This window comes from Hibiscus syriacus, unplaced genomic scaffold, assembly GCF_006381635.1.
Source record: "Hibiscus syriacus cultivar Baekdansim isolate YM2019G1 unplaced genomic scaffold, ASM638163v2 tig00110621_pilon, whole genome shotgun sequence".
Classification (NCBI taxonomy): Eukaryota; Viridiplantae; Streptophyta; class Magnoliopsida; order Malvales; family Malvaceae; genus Hibiscus; species Hibiscus syriacus.
The window spans coordinates 2,905,933-2,924,586 of record NW_024062802.1 but is presented as its reverse complement, the minus strand read 5'-3'; the positions used below and the strand labels follow the sequence as shown (position 1 = coordinate 2,924,586).

The following is an 18,654-nucleotide window of genomic DNA, read 5'->3' as shown; positions in this document are numbered from 1 at the left end:
TATGTGTACAATAGTAAATGATTTAGATCTCAAATTATTTTTTCAATATATACATTTAAACAAAATTTTCTCATCAAATAATATTTCCAAATTTGATTCCAATAAAATATATCACTTTATTTTATTTAAAATTAGTCGTTAAATTCATAACCAAAAATTAATAGAGTACAAATTGTGATCAATTGTTTATTTTCTAAAGAACACTCGTAATGAAAAGAATTAATTAGTATTATCGAGGATATCTTAATATTTTAAAAATTAAGATATATATTATATATTATTAATTATTATTGGTTTGGATGGGTGCATGCTATTTAAACCCAAGGTTTGAAAAGTATGCCACGCCCACGCCCTCGCCCTAAACTCAAGCACTCCACGCCAATTAAATCCACTTAATCAACACTTTAAAACATTCAATTCCCCATGATAGCCCCAACTTTTCTCTCTTCATCCTGCGGAGGGCAGATAAGAATAACAAACGATTCGAGGATAAAATGGGAAAACAAACATAAAAACAATAAAAAATAGTTTTTTATTTGATTAGATCGCATTGCCCCCCAATTCCTCTCCACTTTTTAATTGTTCGAGAGCAAGAAAACAGAAGGCCAATTGCCAAAGCTTTAAAAAAAAAAAGGTAATCGCATCGATCAACCAAAGCTAAAAGAAAAAATAGTCAAAGCCCCACGCCCTTCTCTCCTTCGAATTTCTCTCTCCATTTCTTCCCCTTTTTTGTTCCCTGTTTTCTCTCTAAAATCCCCCTTCGATCTCTCTAGATTTCTTCCCCTTTTCTGCTTCGAAATCCCTAATTTTATCAGAGGTAGGCTTCATTCCTTTGCTCGTAATCTCAATCTTTTTCGTATGTTTTATTGTGCCTCGTTTAATCTTTCGTCTCCTTTGCATTATTTTACGAATTTGCCATCAAAACCCTAGTTTCAACAATATGCGAAAAGATAGAAAGTTTCAATCCTTTTTAGCTCACATAAACCCTAGCTCTCGTTTCGTGCTATGGAATTTGTGTTTCCCATAGTCTTAGGCTAGAGATTTGGTTTCTAATTTTAGCTTTTTTAGCATGTAAAGATCGTAGCACGCATTTAGTTCAATTTTGCGGGTTTGCTTGAATCAGTAGATTTGGTTCATCGCTGAAACAAGTTTGTAAGTTTTTTTAGTTATTTCTTCTGTGCTTTGATGGTAAACTGGATCGAGTCACCTGGAGAGGGAAACATTTTGAATTTTGATGTGTTGGCTGTTTCTCTTGGTTCATTTTAACAGATCAAAGCCATTTGATTGTTTAATGCTATTATTTTGTCATGCGTCTTTTGAGTTTACCTTCCTGACCAGCATTTCAGAGTGACGTGAGCTGATTTATTTTACCTTAAGTTTAAATTTAAATGACTACTCGCACATGCTAAGAGTTTTGAAGTTTTGATTGAAATTATATTTGTATGACTTAAAATTAATTCTTATTTCGTCTAAACTAGTGGTATGCAATAGCTTTGTGAATTGGATCCTTTCTTAGTAGAACAAAGGAATTGAATTTAATCACATGACATCCAGAGTTTTGCAGTTAAATTGTGTTATTCACATAAGATCTCGAAATGATGATTTCCACAGTTGTCATGGTTTGAGGTTCAACTTATGTGCTACTTGTTAATTGGTCACCGAGTTATGCTTTTAGGTCATGCTTTCTTAATTGTTCACCTGAAGAAATATTAAGAACTCCATCCCCTAGAACCTCTGAAATTTGACTTATGCATCCCTTTTTAAGTTTTTGTTCCTTATTGAGCGTTAGTGGCCTGTTGCTTCTTATTTATACAAATTTCTGATTCTGCATCTTAGCACTGGCACTGCTGACTTAGTTTGAATGAGGATGTGCTTTTTAATTTTTTTTTATTCATGCTTAGTGTTTTTAAACTGCATTAGTGATTAAAATTTTGATTTCTTTCATCGATAGTAGCTTTTCTTTTCTTCATCTCTAAAACTCTATATAAACACATGAATTTCCCCGAAGATGTGATGTTTTCCTTTTCAATTTGCTGACAGGTCAGAGTGATGTTAATTTGTACATTTCATGTTTGAGGTGACACAATCATTGAATCTATTTTTTCTCAATTTTATTTTCAATTCCACTTTACTTGTGCCTTAACTGGTAGTTCTGTTTTCTATTTCCTTTTTCTTTCTTTTGCACCGTGCAGTTTTGCTTTGTCATTTATTCTTAGAATTTGATGCTGGAAGAAGTATGCCGCTGATAGTTGGGAGAAATGCAAAGGTATCATGCTGCCAGCTGCACTAGTGCAGTTAATAACAGTATAGGAGGAGCCACAGCTAGGGATACTTCCCGTGCTGACTCATCTTCACTACCATCCAACTTCTCATTGAATTCTAGGTATCAACATACCATATTGTTTGTTGTTCTGTTCACAGATACTCATTTTCTTGAATTGATTCTAAAATCCGTATTTGATTATATTTTAGGATGCTTTCCTTTGATGAATCTTCAATTAATGATCAAATTTTGAGAATATTCTGCTCATACTTTAAAGCACACTTAGTTCAGAATTAGTTTTTCTAAGCCTTGTACTGCATATTTTCTGTCCTTTTGTCTGACTCTGTGATTGTACATATGCTGCAGCATAGTGTCTGACACCTTTCTTGCTTTAACAAATCATTTGTTTGTTTTGTAAGAAATATATTTTCCATACTGAGACGAGTCTCTCTCTCTCTCTCTCTAAGCATATTTATCCTTGACATTTTTGAGAATTGTGAAGCCGTCTACTTGCGGGAAGTACACTTTTTTTCTACCCGATCATATTTTTATTTTCTTTTGTAGGCGGCATTCCCAGTTAGCATCCTACAAGTTGAAGTGTGACAAGGAACCTCTGAATTCCAGGTAATTTATGCAATTGAATTGAACTGTTGTCTTAATTATATTTATGCGGAATCATTTAGTAATGTCTCAGAATAAGGTTAAATGCTACTTATAATTGCTTTATAGTAGTTGATTGCAAAACTGACAGAGTTGAGTGTTCTATTGACATGACTCTTACGTCATCTTTTTAGGTTATATGTTATTTTCTATAGCTTTGTTTAACGGGTTGTGAAGCTGACTAAGTTCATGGTCTGATTGGTTTGATTCTTACACTATGTTTGGATAAATAATTATAAAGGAAAAGAAATGAAAGGAAAGTTAAGGAAAGAAAGGAAGGTTAAGTAAGGGAAATGACACCTGTGTACTTTGTTTGAATAGTTAAAGTTAATAAGGGAAAGGAAAGGAACTTAGTCTTTATTAATGGCCTTTTCCGATTATAGTTTTTTTTATAATGTAACTTACCTAGGAGATTAAAAGGATAAACAAAGTATTTTATATCTTTAAAGAATTTTACTTTACTTTCCACAACTTTCCTCTCAAATTGTGATAAATTAAAATGAAGGTTTCAAGGGATATTCAATTCCCTTCACTTTTCTTGCTTAAATACAAAATATCCAAGCAAGATAATGGTGCTTACTTTCCCTTGTTTTAGCTCAATTCAAACATAGGGTTAAAATGCATTTTCTTAAGTTATTGAACTTCATGTGTACCAACTTTTTTATTCCTTTCCAGACTTGGCCCCCCTGATTTTCATCCTCAGACCCAGAATTGTCCCGAGGAGACCCTCACTAGAGAAAATGTGCAGCAGGGATATAAGGAGACTATTGATGGACTGGAGGTATTCTCTTATGATTGATTAAGATTCACTAATGTTTTTTTGTTTTGCCACAACATCTGTACGTGGATGTTGTGTTGCCTGCATGCAAGTGGTTGGTAACTATGGTTGCTTTACCAATCCATATGAACTGCATTCACATCTCTTCATATCTATATATATTCACACTTTGAACTTAGTGTTGCGGTATACTTCACCATTTTTGAGCTCGAGTAAAATGATTGTAATTGGGTCTTCATAAAAATTAAAATATTGGATCATGAATTCTTTTTTTGTTTGATATTCTTAGTTGAAGTTCAAGTGTTAATTCTATATTGATCTCTTCTATTTTTTTTTGATAGGAAAGGTAGGCCTCTTTAAAAACCCCCCTTCATGATTAATGGATCACACGGTGCTCCTTAATCAGCGGAAGGAGGAAAAGAGTGCCTCATTAATTCATTGATAACCACAAGTTACAAATACTTAAAACAACCATACAACCTATCATTCAAATAAGCAACCCAAAACCTAACAGAAACCCAACTAAAAACCAGAGATCTACCCAATACCAGCCTTAGCTAAACTATCAGCCTCAACATTGGCTGACCTAGCAATCCATCTAATACTACTATTCAGTCCACTAACCTTGCCACCAATAGCTGTCACAATGTCTAAGTAAACATAGGGACAACGGTCGATGTTCTTGACCCAATCCACTGCTAATTTACTGTCCGATTCAACAATTAACCTTTCCTTAAACCGCTGCTGAAACGAGTCAAAGAAAGATAACCCTTTCATAATTGCCTTGAGTTCTAACAAAACTGGAGGACCTGGACCAGCAGCCTCTTGAAAAGAGCCCACCACCGAACCATCATGATCTCTAAGAATGCCCCCAACACCACTCTTCCTCCAATCTGCAGTCACAGCCGCATCCACATTCAGCTTAATAAATCCTTCTGGAGGTTTAGACCAGGACACCGTTTTGACAATAGGAGAGCTTAATAAGGAGCAGCAATCCCCAAGTGAAGGGTCACAAATAAGAGAGTCCTTAGGGATAGATACAGCCTTGTAGTAAGCTAAGAACCAAGCAGCCAAGCAGCAATCTCTTCTATTTGATATAGAAATTGGATGAAACCGTATTTTTCTAATATACTAACTTTTCTTATGGTTAACTAATATCTGATGCATATGCTCCTAGCACAGGATTCTCATTTTATTGTCTTAGTCTCTGTCAAACGTTACTTTCTTCTTCCCGATGATGCTTTTTGCTTTGTTTTTATGTAACATATGTGCTTACTGTGCTTATCTTAGATTGAAATCCAATAGTATCTGTGTGAGGGCTGTTTTGGACTGCATGCTGATATAGCTACTTAGCATCCTATTTGTTGTTTAACATGGTACTATCATCTTTTCAGGATTCGAAAGAGATTTCATTGACTCAGGTTCAGGCTTTTACAAAGCCAGTTGTTCTGAAATGCAAAGATGTAAGCTATTTCATTTGGGATGCTATGGTCATCTAGCAGACCTTTCTATGCAAGCTTAATTTCATTTTTCAACTAAAAAAAAGAAGGTTTTCCGTTGTAATGTAACTGTCGTTTTTTTTTTACTTTTTAATAAGCAATTCCTCTCTTCTTTGCAGGCAATTAGAAAGTGTCTAAGGTCTATCAATGAATCTCGCGTTCAAAAGAGGAAGGTTATACATGTGTTATTTTCATATTTATTAATTTATCTGCTTCTTTACTTGTTTCTTGTTTATGTACATGTTTATTGTGTCCACCCCCCTCTTTTCTATTATTTTTTGCTTCCTTTTTGAAGTCCTATATTTTTTTCTTATCAGGCTGGTCAGGTTTATGGTGTCCCTCTCTCTGGTTCACTGTTAAGTAAACCAGTAGTTTTCCCTGAACAAAGGCCGTGCAATGAAGATTTCAGAAAAAAATGGATTGAGGTTAGTTCATATTCCCCTATGTGGTTGAACATGACTTTATTTTTTTCTTTTAGCTTTTGACTTCATTAAACTTGGTGAAAGGCAAACACATACTTTTTGTGTGAACTCAAGGACTTGTTATGCTCATATTTTTTTCAGGGCTTATCACTGCAACACAAGCCTTTGTGTTCTTTGGCTGATCAAGTACCTCAAGGGTATAAGAAGAGAACACTAATAGAGGTTCTTATCAGGAATAATGTTCCATTGCTGAGAGCAACTTGGTTTATCAAAGTAACATATCTTAATCAGGTACAGTAGTCTTAATTTATTTATACCATCTGGTCATTCTTTCCATAATTGCCCTAGTTTATTCATAATTTTGGAAGGCAGTGGATTTATGGTTATCTTTTACAGGTTCGTCCTGGTTCTGCGATTTCTTCTGGAGTACCTGATAAATCTCAATTATTGCGTACTGAGCTATGGACAAAAGATGTTATTGATTACTTGCAGTATCTTTTGGATGAATTTTTTTCACGAAATATTTCTCTTTCTGCTCAGCATGGTAGAGATCGATTGCCACAAATGGTTTATGCTGGGTCTTCACACCATAGGATTGATCAGGCACCAACAATTATTGATGGTAAGGAATCGTCTCTTCACTTTAAATGGTGGTATGTAGTGCGGCTCTTGCAGTGGCATCATGCAGAGGGATTGGTTCTTCCTTCACTTATCATTGATTGGGTTCTGAATCAACTGCAGGTATCATATTCGATGTAATCTATCCTCATTGCACATAATTTTTCCACTGTGCTGAGAGATTTGTTCATATAGAAAATATGGGCTTATGAGCATTTTCTGTTTTCTTATTATTTGTGCTCTTCCAGGAAAAGGAATTGCTTGAGGTTCTACAGTTGCTATTGCCTATCATTTATGGAGTTCTGGAAACCATCATTCTATGTCAGACATATGTACGCAATCTTGTGGGTGTAGCTATTCGCTTCATCCGTGAGCCTTCTCCAGGTGGTTCCGATTTGGTTGATAACTCCCGGAGAGCTTACACAATATCTGCGCTGGTTGAGATGCTTCGCTATTTGATACATGCTGCGCCGGATACATTTGTTGCTTTAGATTGCTTTCCTCTTCCAAATTGTGTACTCTCACATTCACTGAGTGATGGCGGTTTTCTATCCAAGTCCTCGGATGATGCAGGGAAAATAAAAAATTACTTGGCAGATGCATATGTTGTCAGAAGTAAAGGGTTTGATTCTCAATACCAGGCCTTGTCGTTTAATCATGTTGTTTCCACAATCCGGAAACGTGCTGATAATCTTGCTAAAGGTGCAAGTGCTGGATATCCTAGCCAAAGTGTGGCAAAAGCTGTGCAGACCCTGGATAAAGCCCTTTTGCAAGGAGATATGATAGATTCTTATAAACAGGTCTTCAGTGATCTTTATGATGGAGCAGTTGGTGAAGGTTGGGTAGCAGCAATCAGTCCATGCTTAAGATCGTCACTAAAATGGCTTCAGACTGTGAATTTGTCATTGATTTGCTCGGTTTTTTTCCTTTGTGAGTGGGCCACTTGTGATTACAGAGATTTTCGGGCTGCTCCACCCTCTGACGTGAAGTTCACTGGCAGGAAAGATTATTCACAAATATATCTTGCGATTCAACTTTTGAAGCTGAAAATGAAAGAACTGCAGAAACAACTGAAGAAGGGAAGGGCATCAAGAAAGAATACCAGTCAGCAGAATAGCTATTCCAGCAGGGATTTGTTGGGAAATACACATGAAGCTAAAAGCAATGGAAAAGGTGTGAATGGAAGAAGCAACTCTTCTGATATATTTGACAGCCCAGGTCCTCTGCATGATATTATTGTGTGCTGGATCGATCAGCACGAAGGGCATAAAGGAGAAGGTAGCAAGCGTCTTCAGCTTTTTGTATTGGAACTCATACGTTCTGGAATTTTTTATCCTCAAGCATATGTGAGGCAGCTGATAGTTAGTGGAATTATTGATACAAATGGATCAACGGCTGACCTGAGAAGGAAGAGACACCAACGAATCTTGAAGCAGCTCCCAGGACAGTTTTTGCTTGATGCTTTGGAAGAAGCAAGAATTGCCGAGGGTTCAGAACTGCTCGAGGCTGTAAATGTTTACAAAAATGAGCGCCGTCTTGTCCTTCATGAACTTCTTTTTGATTCATCTAACAGTGTAAACAATTCACATGTACCAGCTAAAAAGCAAAACTATCACTCTATCTCAGGAAGAGATGTTCCTTCCCAAGTTTCATGTGATCAGAAGAAAGCTATTCAGGTTTCAAAGACTTTCAGGAGAGAAGTGAACCTTGAAGAACTGAAGGCTACCATCTCAGTTTTGTTGCAATTTCCCAGTTCATCATTTACTTCTTCTGATAATGGAGTGGATGAGTCTCAAGGGAGTGTCGAAAGATCTATCGGGTCAACATTCAACAGGGCGGATTCATTGGAAGGTACTCCTGGGTGTGAAGACTGTAAAAGGGTAAAAAGACAGAAATTAAGCGAGGATAAGAGTTCATGTCTTCAAGTATCTTCACCAATTCCATCAGATGATGAAGATACTTGGTGGGTGAGGAAGGGCCCCAAAAACTTAGAGTCTTCCAAAGTTGACCCCCTGCTTAAGTCGGCAAAGCAAGTATCTCGTGGTAGGCAAAAGCCTGTCCGTAAAACTCAAAGTCTCGCTCAGTTGGCTGCTGCTAGAATTGAGGATAGTCAGGGTGCATCGACAAGTCATGTATGTGATAACAAGATAAGCTGTCCACATCATAGAACTGAGGTGGAGAATGTGAAACAATCTGATGGGGTCAAAGCAACCCATCATAGAGATATTCTTTCAATTGCAAAGGGTGTAAAGCAGCTTCGCTTTGTAGAGAAGAGGATTGTAACTGCTTGGTTGCTATCTGTAGTTAGGCAGCTTGTTGAAGAGTCAGAGAAATCTATTGTCAAGGTTGGCCAGTATGGCCAACAATTTGTTGCAGCTGATGAGAAGAGTCCTTTAAGATGGAAACTTGTTGAGGATGAGCTATCAGCCATTCTGTATCTATTGGATGTTTCGTGTGATTCAGTTTCAGCAGTCAAGTTTCTCCTTTGGCTGTTGCCAAAAGCTGTTAATAATCCCAGTCCTACTATTCATGGTGGGAGAAACAATATAGTGCCCAGGAATGTGGAAAACTATGCTTGTGAAGTGGGGGAGGCATATCTTTTGTCATCTCTCCGAAGGTGAAACCATTTGTCGTTTCTTATTTTTTATTAAATTTTTCATGCAAACCATTTCTGTCTATCAAATTTGTTTGTTTCTGGGTTGGTTCTTTGTTAGTGACCATCGTATTGCAGTATGGTTTGGTGCCCTTTCTGGGTTTTTTTAAAAAAATCTTTAACAATAATTTTAACCACTTTTCCCTCTTTCCTCCGCAATTTTTTAAAAGCAAACTATTCGTTTGTTTGTGAATTGTGTATTTGAGTTCATGAAACAGTGTAATGATGCATTTTTGGGGGTCTGGTTGGATTAGAATGCTTATTTTTCTTCTTATTCTTATTGCTCAAGATTGGAATATTGAGCTACTGCAGTCATCATGGCAAAACCTTTTGTCATTGATGTCTATGTTTCGTGACCATATTTGTCTTACATGCTTAATTATGAATTTTGTTCAGGTATGAGAACATACTTATTGCCGCAGATCTCGTGCCTGAAGCTCTGTCTGCTACAATGCGTTGTGCTTCAGCTTTTATAGCCGCTAATGGAAGAATTACAGGTTCTGGAACCCTAGTTTTTGCCCGTTATTTGTTGAAGAGGTATGGCAACATTGCCAGTGTGAATGAATGGGAGAGGAATTTCAAGGGGACATGCGATAAAAGACTTCTCTCTGAACTTGAATCTGGACGAACAGAGGGAGAGTTTGGGTTTCCACTTGGAGTTCCAGCAGGCACTGAGGATCCTGATGATTATTGCCGTCAGAGGATAACTGTTGGACGGTTATCTAGAGTGGGTTTAAGCATGAGAGATATTGTTCAGCGTCATTTTGCAGCCCATGCCCCGAAAAGCCCGACCACTGAAAAAGGGGATGATGATTATCAAGTAGCTCAACAAATCATCATGAGGCTAATGGATTGTTTTAGGCAGACTGGTGGTGCTTTTCAAGAAGGAGACCCAGGTTTGGTGTCTTCTGCTGTTTCTGCCATTGTTAGCAATGTTGGACCCACCCTAGCAAAGATACTTGATTTTACTGGTGGTAGCAATTATTCAAATTATCAGCCACCTATGAATTCCTTGAATTTTGCTAAGCGCATATTGCACATTCATTTATTATGTTTATGCCTGTTGAAGGAAGCTCTTGGAGAGCGCAAAAGCCAAGCATTTGAGATAGCTCTTGCAACAGAGGCTTCTTCTGCTTTAGCAGCAGCATTTGCTCCTGCAAAGTCCTCTCGGGGTCAGTTTCAGCCTGATTCTCTTGATTCTAATCCAAACATATCTAATGACAATTCACACGGTTCTGCCAAATCAACTTTTGGGAGAACTACCAAAATGGCAGCCGCTATTTCTGCCCTTGTCATTGGGGCCATTATTCATGGGGTTATTAGCTTGGAGAGAATGGTAACAGTCTTAAGACTAAAGGAAGGTTTGGATGTTGTTCAATTGGTTAGGAGCACGAAAACCACGTCTAATGGTAATACCCGATCTGTTGGGGCTTTTAAGGTGGACAACACAGTTGAAGTATATGTGCACTGGTTTCGATTGTTTGTTGGGAACTGCAGAACTGTTTGTGATGGACTAGTTTTGGAACTTTTGGGTGAACAGTCTGTTTTAGCTCTTTCAAGAATGCAGAGATTGCTCCCAATTAATTTGGTCTTTCCACCAGCTTATGCAATATTTGCATTTGTTATATGGAAGCGATTCATTTTGAATGGTAACATTGCAAGTCGTGAAGATATCCATCAATTGTATCAGTCTTTTACAATGGCCATTGGTGATGCTGTAAAACACAGACCTTTTCGAGATGTTTGTATGAGGGATACTCATGGATTTTATGATATTGTAGCTGCAGATACAACTGATGCTGAGTTTGCGGCCTTGCTAGAGTTGAATGGTTTGGACATGCATTTGAAACCCATGGCCTTTGTCCCTCTTCGTGCAAGGCTCTTTCTTAACGCATTAATTGATTGCAAAATGCCTACTGCATTTACACAGGATGATGGGAGTAGGATTTCTGGACTTGGTGAGTCTAAAGCTCTGTGTGCAGAGACTGGGTCTAAGTTTTTGGATGAACTTGTCCGTGCATTGGACACTCTGCAACCTGCTAAATTTCACTGGCAGTGGGTTGAGTTAAGGCTTCTTTTAAATGAACAATCACTCATTGATAAGATGGAAAACCATGACATGTCCTTGGTGGATGCTATTCGCTCTTCCTCACCCAGTTCTGAAAGAGCCTCGCCTTCTGAGAGTGAGAAAGTTTTCATTGAGATTATCCTCACTAGATTGTTGGTCAGACCTGATGCTGCTCCCCTCTTCTCAGAGGTGATTCATCTTTTTGGGAAATCATTAGAGGATTCAATGTTGATGCAGGCTAAATGGTTCTTAGGAGGCTCGGATGTTCTTTTGGGGCGGAAAACTGTTAGGCAACGACTCAGTAATATTGCTAAAACTAAAAACCTTTCTACAAAGACACGGTTTTGGAAGCCTTGGGGATGGTCCTATTCAGGTGTCGATCCTGTGACAAAGAGTGGAGAGAAGAAAAAGTCTGAAGTCGCCTCTCTTGAGGAAGGTGAAGTTATTGAGGAGGGTATGGAGGCAAAGGGGTGTGTGAAAGGGTCCACACAAGTGGATGTTGAAGGTTCCAGTATCAGCCAGCAGCATGTAACTGAGAAGGCTTTCATTGAATTGGTTCTTCCTTGCATAGACCAAAGCTCTGCTGACTCAAATAATATATTTGCAAGTGATTTGATAAAGCAGTTTAACACCATTGAGCAACAGATAAACTCTGTTACTCGTGGCATAAGCAAGCAGACTGGCGCTGCTGCTTCTGGAATTGAAGGTTCTACTAATAAAATTAATAATCGCAAAGGTACAAGAGGTGGTAGTCCTGGATTGGCTAGACGAACACAGGCACCTGTGGAGTCTTCGCCTCCTTCCCCTGCTGCTTTGCAAGCCTCTATGTCATTGAGATTGCAGTTTATTGTGAGATTGCTGCCAATAATATGTGCGGATGGGTAAATATATGATCTATTTTTCCTGTTTCATTTATTCCACTTTAAATAAGCATGATCAGTTTCTATGCTTACTGCTTTGTCAGACATTTTTTTGGTTTTCCAATTTAATAAGGCAGCTTTTCATGTTCCTATGAAAAGATTTCACGGGCTTTTGTCAATTTGTTTGTTTAGTGTCTTGTTTTTGTTTTCTATTAGTACATGCATATTTCTGCCGGAAATGAATAGGTTAATTGTGTTAATCTTACCTCACTCTTAGCTTAAGCCTTTCTAGTTCCATTTATTCTGTTGAAAGGGGTCTCTGAAATTAGCTTGAATTATGTGTTGTCTATCCATAATACTGACTCATTTTTGTATTACTTCGAAATTGCAAGCCATTGTTATTAGGGTAAGAACCTTTTATTTCTGTGATATGTCAATCTTTAACCACTGAAATTATTTTAAATACTAGTTCATAAAATTGTTAAATTGAAAAAGCATGTTGAAACTTGATAGGGGCCTTTCTGCTTTGTTTATGATATTTATTTTGGGAATTCATTGACTTTTGGCCATCCTCTGGTAATGGATTTTTCATGCTAATTGGTATTTGGTCGTCTAGGTGCAACAATGTCATGAAATCTTTATTTTATTATTTCAAGTATGTGATAAACTAGTTACCAAGGTTCATTTGTTGGATTATTCAGGGAACCATCAGCACGAAACATGAGGCATATGCTTGCCTCTGTAATAATTCGATTGCTTGGAAGTAGGGTTGTACACGTGGATGTGGAATTGATGCCAGCTGTTGTATCCTCAGAAATGTCTGGAGATAGTCTTTTTGATCTCTTATTGTTGGTTCTACATGGGTTGTTGAGCAGCTGCAGACCAAGTTGGTTAAAGTCCAAGGATGCCAAGGATTTTTCTGGATTTGACCGTGAGTCAGTGGAGGGTTTGCAGGTCTGATCTTTATCATTTTGCTGGTTGAATCTACTGCTGCTTGTTTTGGTAAAAAAAAAAATAATGAATAATAATAAATTATTTGGGCTTATGGTAGTTCTGGAGGTAAAGAAAGTTGCCGTAATAATGTGCAGAAATGTGGTTATGAGGTGTTTGTTAATGAGAAATATAAATAAACCATGCATGCTGCATATGCTAAAGAGGTGCATCATGATAGGCACTTTGGCTGAATGTCTTTGTTGGTTTATGGACTTCCAATTGATTCTGCCTCTCAAAAGTAGTTACCTTCTTTTCCTGTCTATGCAGAACGAATTAGATTCTATGCAAGTGCCAGAGCTGATTAGATGGCGAATCCAAGCAGCAATGCCAATATTATTTCATTCTCTTCGCAACTCGATCTCCTGCCACCCACCTTCTGTTCCTATTGGTGCTCTTACTTTGCTTCAACCTAGCGTCTCTGTCCCTGGATCTTACACTGGAACTATGAATGCCCCTCAGAGACAGGCTGCGTTGGCACGAAATGCAACTAACATGGCAGGAAAATCCAAATCAATGCCGTTACTGCAGGAGAATGAAATGGAAATTGACCCATGGACACTTTTGGAAGATGGAGCTGGATCTGGTACATCTTCAAGTAGCACTGCTGCTATTGGCAGCAGTGACCAGGCTAATCTTCGAGCCTCTAGTTGGCTTAAGGGGGCTGTGAGAGAGAGACGGACAAACCTGGCATATATTGGCGCTGTGGACGATGACAGCTGATTTTAGGTTCAACATCAATTTAGATTTGGTCTCTAAGGTTCACGAGGCCCCTCACAACAGGTATATAATGTGTTATTTGTTGTGCACATTGGACTTGCCTGTCCCATGTTTGATAGTGGAGGGGGGTTTTGTTGTTTTTTTCTTCACATTTTGGGGTGGGCATGCCGGAATCATTGTGAAAGAAATGTCTTGATGTGCCGATGTAGGCCATGTATTCGGCATTGCAGATTACTGTCATTTTATGCCTCGCCGCCATCTGGGCCGTGTACTCGGTTGCGGTTCGGGCTTTGTTGTATGTATAGAGATATTTGTTTCAGTTTACCAATTGATCAGGTATAATATCTCAAGAATTATATGTAGTTATTCTTGCTAATCAATTATTTAGTCCCTTGGAAGTTCATTTCTCTCTAACACTGAAAAACACATGGACGAGACTGCATCACCATCCCATCTTCATGAATGCTAATGTTGCTGTCGTGCATACATTACTGCAATGCTTAAATACATTTGTATGCGTACACACGAAGACTACTGTGTGTTTAATTATGCATGAAGATTGATGGGTATTTGTAGATAAGCAAATACATAACATAGGGCAGGCATCAGATAGAGGTATTTAAGGCAATCTTTTGCTTCATTTCAAAATTTGGTATTAGATAGAAATTGGAATGTAACGTTTTGCCTCTGAATTTTTAAATTTTGATCTTAATTCGAAGAGTAGTGGAATCCATTGACTTCAATTTGAGGCATTGTTAAAATTTCAGAATTCCAAAAGTGCAAGGACTAAAATTTTGATTAAATTATATAACATGAACTAAATGCATAGCTGTACAAGGGACTAATAATAAAAATTCACCTTTATATGGTCACTGCTATCATTTTCTCTTGCAATAAAATCCTCATTAACTCAACAAATGCATTAGCTTCATTTTTTACTTTTAATTGTTGTATCTACAAAAAAAACATCTTCAATCCAAGCTACAATGTTGAAAGCTAGACCTTCCAACACTCTTGAATAACTCTCGAGGGTTGCTTGTCCCACATCCTGCAATGCAGTAGAAATTTCATTAGAAACTCATACATTTTATGGTAAAATAACTCTGAATTTCATGCTGTGATAAATATGAATAAGAATTAGTTTATTCGAACTCGAATGTGTCGAATACGAATGTCTCCAATAACTCGGGCTCAGAAAGCTGTAACAGCTTCTTTTTCGCCTATGACTTACCTGATTGTGTTGAATCTTGCATGTGTCCAAGGTCGTCTGTGAAAGTGCAGGATACCTCTGCTTCAAGGCAAAAAGCAAGCTTTCTGCTCTTTCGGCCATTACATGATTTTTGTCACTTCCATCAGCATCAGACATCAGCTCTTTTACCATACCCCATGATGATTTCGAATGCATTATGCATGCTTTACGTCTCCATGTATACATCGAAGCTTCCACACGGTCTGCTAGCTCGAGTGCTTCATGTTCCGATACTATATTCAGACTATCAAGCAGATAATCCGGGCTGAATTTTTCTGCCGGCGCGTGCATGGACCGGTAAATCTGGTCTCCGATACTGTCTCTTCCGCTCTGTGCAAGTTTCCTCGCTCAAAATAGGGCTCCAAATAAGAATTTTCTGAAAACTTTGGAAGTACTTGCTTCAAATTGATGAGCAGAAGGACTAACCTTTGGAAGAGATTCGACGTAGGAGTCCGGGATTTCCATTTCTGCCAGAACACCAGTGTTGATAGCCATAGCTGCCTTGTGAATTTGATTGGCGTAGTCACGTTTGTGTCGCAAGTGTTTCCTTGCTTTCTCAGAGAGACCGGACGGAGGAACGCATGGCATTGGCACCCACCATTTTTCATCATCTCTCTTAACAACCCTTCGAAACGAGCCTGTTCGACTTGAATTCGATGACAAATTCCCTTCCTCTGCATACCAGAATTCTCTGTCCTCAAAACTGTCCAATATTTCCTGTCAAAGGATACCATATGAGCTATGGGATGACCCTTCGTAATTACAAAAAGATTATGACTTCATTTTTTTGCCTTACAATTAGCATTGCATCCAACTTTCTCAGTGCAGGAAGATTGACATAAATATCTGATCTTGGTCTGCTTTCCATAACCTAAAAATATCCAAAGAGAAAAAACATCATGTTAAAGCAGACAAACAAACTCCCATTCAGACAAAGTTTTGGTACGGATTACCTCAATAGCTGTTCCATTGAGCAGATTCTGTGACTTTGAAGTAAATTCAACAATATAGTCGCAGACAGATAAGAGACAGTTCATCTCTCTTTTCCACAGTACTCTCTTTTCAGGGTTCAAAGGCTCCAACCTCAAATTTTGTCCAAACACAGTTGCTGCAGAACCAGACATAATTTAACCAAAATTTTGTAGAATCAAAAGACAAAAGTAAAAACAAAGTCATTTTCTTTGTCTGAAAACATGTTTATGTTACCGTAGAGATTGGTTATGGCATTCGAGATTGTAATCGCTGTGCAGCCACCTTTACCACTCCCTGACATATCCTCTCCCAGTAAAAGCTTTGCAAATCTTTCTCTCATCGTTTCAAGTTCTATAAAACAAAATTATACAACAATTAGCATAAAAAAGAAACATTATAATTCAGAACCAAAAAAAAAATGTAAACACAGTCCCTCCAAATATTTGCACCTAATTCCAATGATTCCAGATAATTAAGCTGCTTTTCATCTGTATTATTTTCGAGTTGCTTTGTTCCAAGCCTGGTAATAACAGCTTGATTCTGTGCCCCGGATCTTGTTGCTGCCCAGTGAAAAGGCGAAGCTTCACTAAAACAGCTATGATCGTCAACAGGTTCCGAAAATGCAGATCTTCCAGAGAAAGTTCTGCCATACAAGAAAGAAGCGCCACTGAACGTTGAGTATCCCGGAGTTTCTGGAATTGACTGGTCGATTTGATCGACAGAAGAAGGCGAAAGCTGATAACCCAGATCGTAGTTTTCATCAGAATTTGATAAATTCTCCATTTGAACCTAAAACTAATCACTATTCTCAGCTCTGCAAATAAGAAGTAACCATGGGAATGTAGTCAGTGGGGGTTCAAATTTCAATATTTTAGGACTTTTTGAATTTATAACTGAAAGTATTCACACAAGACGAAAAGAAAAGAAAAAACCGGCCATCAAAGTGAAAAGCAAAAGATGCTTTGTTTACAGTCACAGGTCGTTGTTTCTATCAGAATTCTAAAGCATAATTCACTGGAAATAATATGAAAAATAAAAGCTTGTGCTTAAAGTAACGTTTGCTAGCAACGGTCTTTTGTAACATTATTTTTTCTTCAAACGAGTTACCTTTAAAGGGTTTTAAATAGATTTGAATTCGAAACCTTTGAGGATATCTGGCAATCTGAGGACCATTTGAAATCGTTCCCTCCTAATCATCTTTCCAAAAGGAACACACTACAACACTTTCTTTTTTGGATAACAAAGGAACAATGAATCTTCACCGTAAGATTGCTGGGTCTTTTTCTCAGTTTTCTGATCGAACGAAAACAAACCCAGATGCAAAATTTGCAGGAAAATGTTGAATCAATGAAAATAAAGAATGGGTTTTGACTTGTTTTGGAAATTTTGCAACAAGTTTGTATAGCTTATTTGGTTGACAGAGACATTTTTTATTATAGGACAGGCATGACATGTTTGTAATTGAATATTTTATTTGCTTTTTATATTCTTATATGATTGCAAACAAGTTCATATTTTAGAGAAAATAATTCCAATAACAAAATTTTGGTTAAATTCTTCTTTTAGTCCATGTCTTATACATAAATTAAATTTTAAAATTTTACCCAAACAGTACCTGTAAAAACTACTAAATTAAATTATGTTATTTTTTTAAATGAAAGGGCTTAAAAGTCAATACAAAGATTAATTTCTAAAATAGGGAGGGCCATTAAGGTCTCTGTCAAGCAAATTGACAACTCCATGGGATGGGGTCGAAAGGATAGAGGTAATTCCATCACGGAGGGAGGCATCTTTGCCAAAAAATCAGCAGGGAAGTTTGCTTCGCGACGAATCACATGCCTTGGAAGTAAACTGGGATATAGCTCGGACAAGAGCGAAAGGGCTCAAATGGGCAGTAGGCGACATAACAAGTTTGAATACTTCCCCACAGTCAGTTTGACATTGTAACCACTCGAAACCGGTAGACCACGCAATACGTAAGCCAAAGCTCGGCATGGAGAGGATGAGAGATTCCAACATATTTATTAAAACCAACCAGCCAGTTGTCTTGACAGTCTCGAATAAGACCTACAGTTGAAGATAAAGAAAAAGGAGCAGAAACGGATCTATCTGTGTTGAGAGTGACCCATCTTGTAGAAGCAGGATTCCATCGAACTTCCACTTGTATAGTAGAAGATGGCAAACTAGAACCAAGTTGCTGGTGGTTCTTCTGAAAATAAGTAGCCCAAGATTTGCTTTGATCTAGAAGAGTTATGTTCGATATGGTTTGTTCCGAGAAAATCGTGGAGTTACAACGCTTCCAGACCTGCCAAGAAATGGAAGCAAAAATGATATGCCAAGGAATTTCAGTACCTGCGAGGAGAATGTTTGATTGAATGTTTGAAAAAATTCAGTCATCAATTGGCTGCGAGAAGCGGCTATGATGATGTTGTTGAAGGATAGACAGCCAAAGAATTTTAGTTTCTTTGCAGTCTCTAAGGATGTGAATAGCATATTCCTCGACTGCACCGCAGGTGGAGCAAGCAGGATCATCAGTAAGGTTACGGTGCCAAAGAGACTGATTAGATAACAGTTTATCTCTGACCGAAAGTCAAAGAAAATATTTGATTCTCTCCTGAATAGGAAGCTTCCAAATAAGGCTCCATTTAGGATTGCAGTTGTCCCAGGCAGAATCCGAGAGCTTGTGATAGGCGGATTTTATTGAGAATTGTCCTTGTTTACTAGATTCCCAATAGTAAAAGTCAGTACCAATGGTCGAACTTGGGCAGTGAATATTCATGATAAAAGGAACTGTATCTGGGGAGATCAGTTGATGAAGCAGGGGTCAATTCCACTCACCTTCAGGAGATAAAGTATCACAAACAAGAAGATTATTAATGACAGTGGCGGTAGGATTTTTCCA

General features: G+C 37.9%; 2 protein-coding genes across 7 annotated transcripts; one reads left to right on the top strand and one right to left on the bottom strand.

Annotated features, from left to right (window-relative positions):
* Positions 1 to 648: 648 nt before the first annotated feature.
* On the top strand, positions 649 to 13,884 carry LOC120136156 (mediator of RNA polymerase II transcription subunit 12-like). 6 transcript variants are annotated; one of them, XR_005517307.1, is made up of 14 exons: positions 649 to 817; positions 2,193 to 2,383; positions 2,828 to 2,887; positions 3,599 to 3,704; positions 5,096 to 5,164; positions 5,320 to 5,373; positions 5,518 to 5,625; positions 5,764 to 5,913; positions 6,019 to 6,363; positions 6,489 to 8,857; positions 9,290 to 11,842; positions 12,523 to 12,775; positions 13,082 to 13,594; positions 13,762 to 13,884. XR_005517307.1 is itself a non-coding variant. In XM_039152271.1 (14 exons), the coding sequence occupies exons 3-14, from the start codon at positions 2,259 to 2,261 to the stop codon at positions 13,532 to 13,534; spliced, it is 6,645 nt and encodes a 2,214-aa protein (XP_039008202.1). In that variant the 5' UTR covers positions 649 to 817; positions 2,041 to 2,077; positions 2,217 to 2,258; the 3' UTR covers positions 13,535 to 13,884. The 6 variants fall into 6 exon arrangements, 5 of the variants coding, with proteins under 5 accessions (XP_039008202.1, XP_039008200.1, XP_039008199.1 ...); XM_039152271.1 differs by adding an exon at positions 2,041 to 2,077 and having other exon boundaries at positions 2,217 to 2,383; positions 13,082 to 13,884; XM_039152269.1 differs by adding an exon at positions 2,041 to 2,077 and having other exon boundaries at positions 13,082 to 13,884.
* Positions 13,885 to 14,420: 536 nt separating this feature from the next.
* LOC120136120 (rop guanine nucleotide exchange factor 3-like) lies at positions 14,421 to 16,583 on the bottom strand. The gene is made up of 7 exons (XM_039152233.1): positions 16,202 to 16,583; positions 15,987 to 16,103; positions 15,734 to 15,888; positions 15,577 to 15,651; positions 15,207 to 15,497; positions 14,763 to 15,110; positions 14,421 to 14,579 (listed from the first exon to the last, which is right to left on the bottom strand). Exons 1-7 carry the CDS (start codon positions 16,533 to 16,535, stop codon positions 14,460 to 14,462), a joined length of 1,440 nt encoding a protein of 479 aa, XP_039008164.1. The 5' UTR covers positions 16,536 to 16,583; the 3' UTR covers positions 14,421 to 14,459.
* Positions 16,584 to 18,654: the final 2,071 nt, after the last annotated feature.

Coding starts and splice junctions, on each gene's coding strand:
- LOC120136156 (XM_039152268.1), top strand. CDS start 2,259: ATGCAAAGGTATCATGCTGCCAGCTGCACTAGTGCAGTTAATAACAGT. Junction 5,165..5,319: donor TTGTTCTGAAATGCAAAGAT/GTAAGCTATTTC, acceptor TCTTCTTTGCAG/GCAATTAGAAAGTGTCTAAG. Junction 6,364..6,488: donor GGGTTCTGAATCAACTGCAG/GTATCATATTCG, acceptor GTGCTCTTCCAG/GAAAAGGAATTGCTTGAGGT.
- LOC120136120 (XM_039152233.1), bottom strand. CDS start 16,535: ATGGAGAATTTATCAAATTCTGATGAAAACTACGATCTGGGTTATCAG. Junction 15,652..15,733: donor TCAATGGAACAGCTATTGAG/GTAATCCGTACC, acceptor GGATATTTTTAG/GTTATGGAAAGCAGACCAAG. Junction 14,580..14,762: donor GCAAGATTCAACACAATCAG/GTAAGTCATAGG, acceptor ACTGCATTGCAG/GATGTGGGACAAGCAACCCT.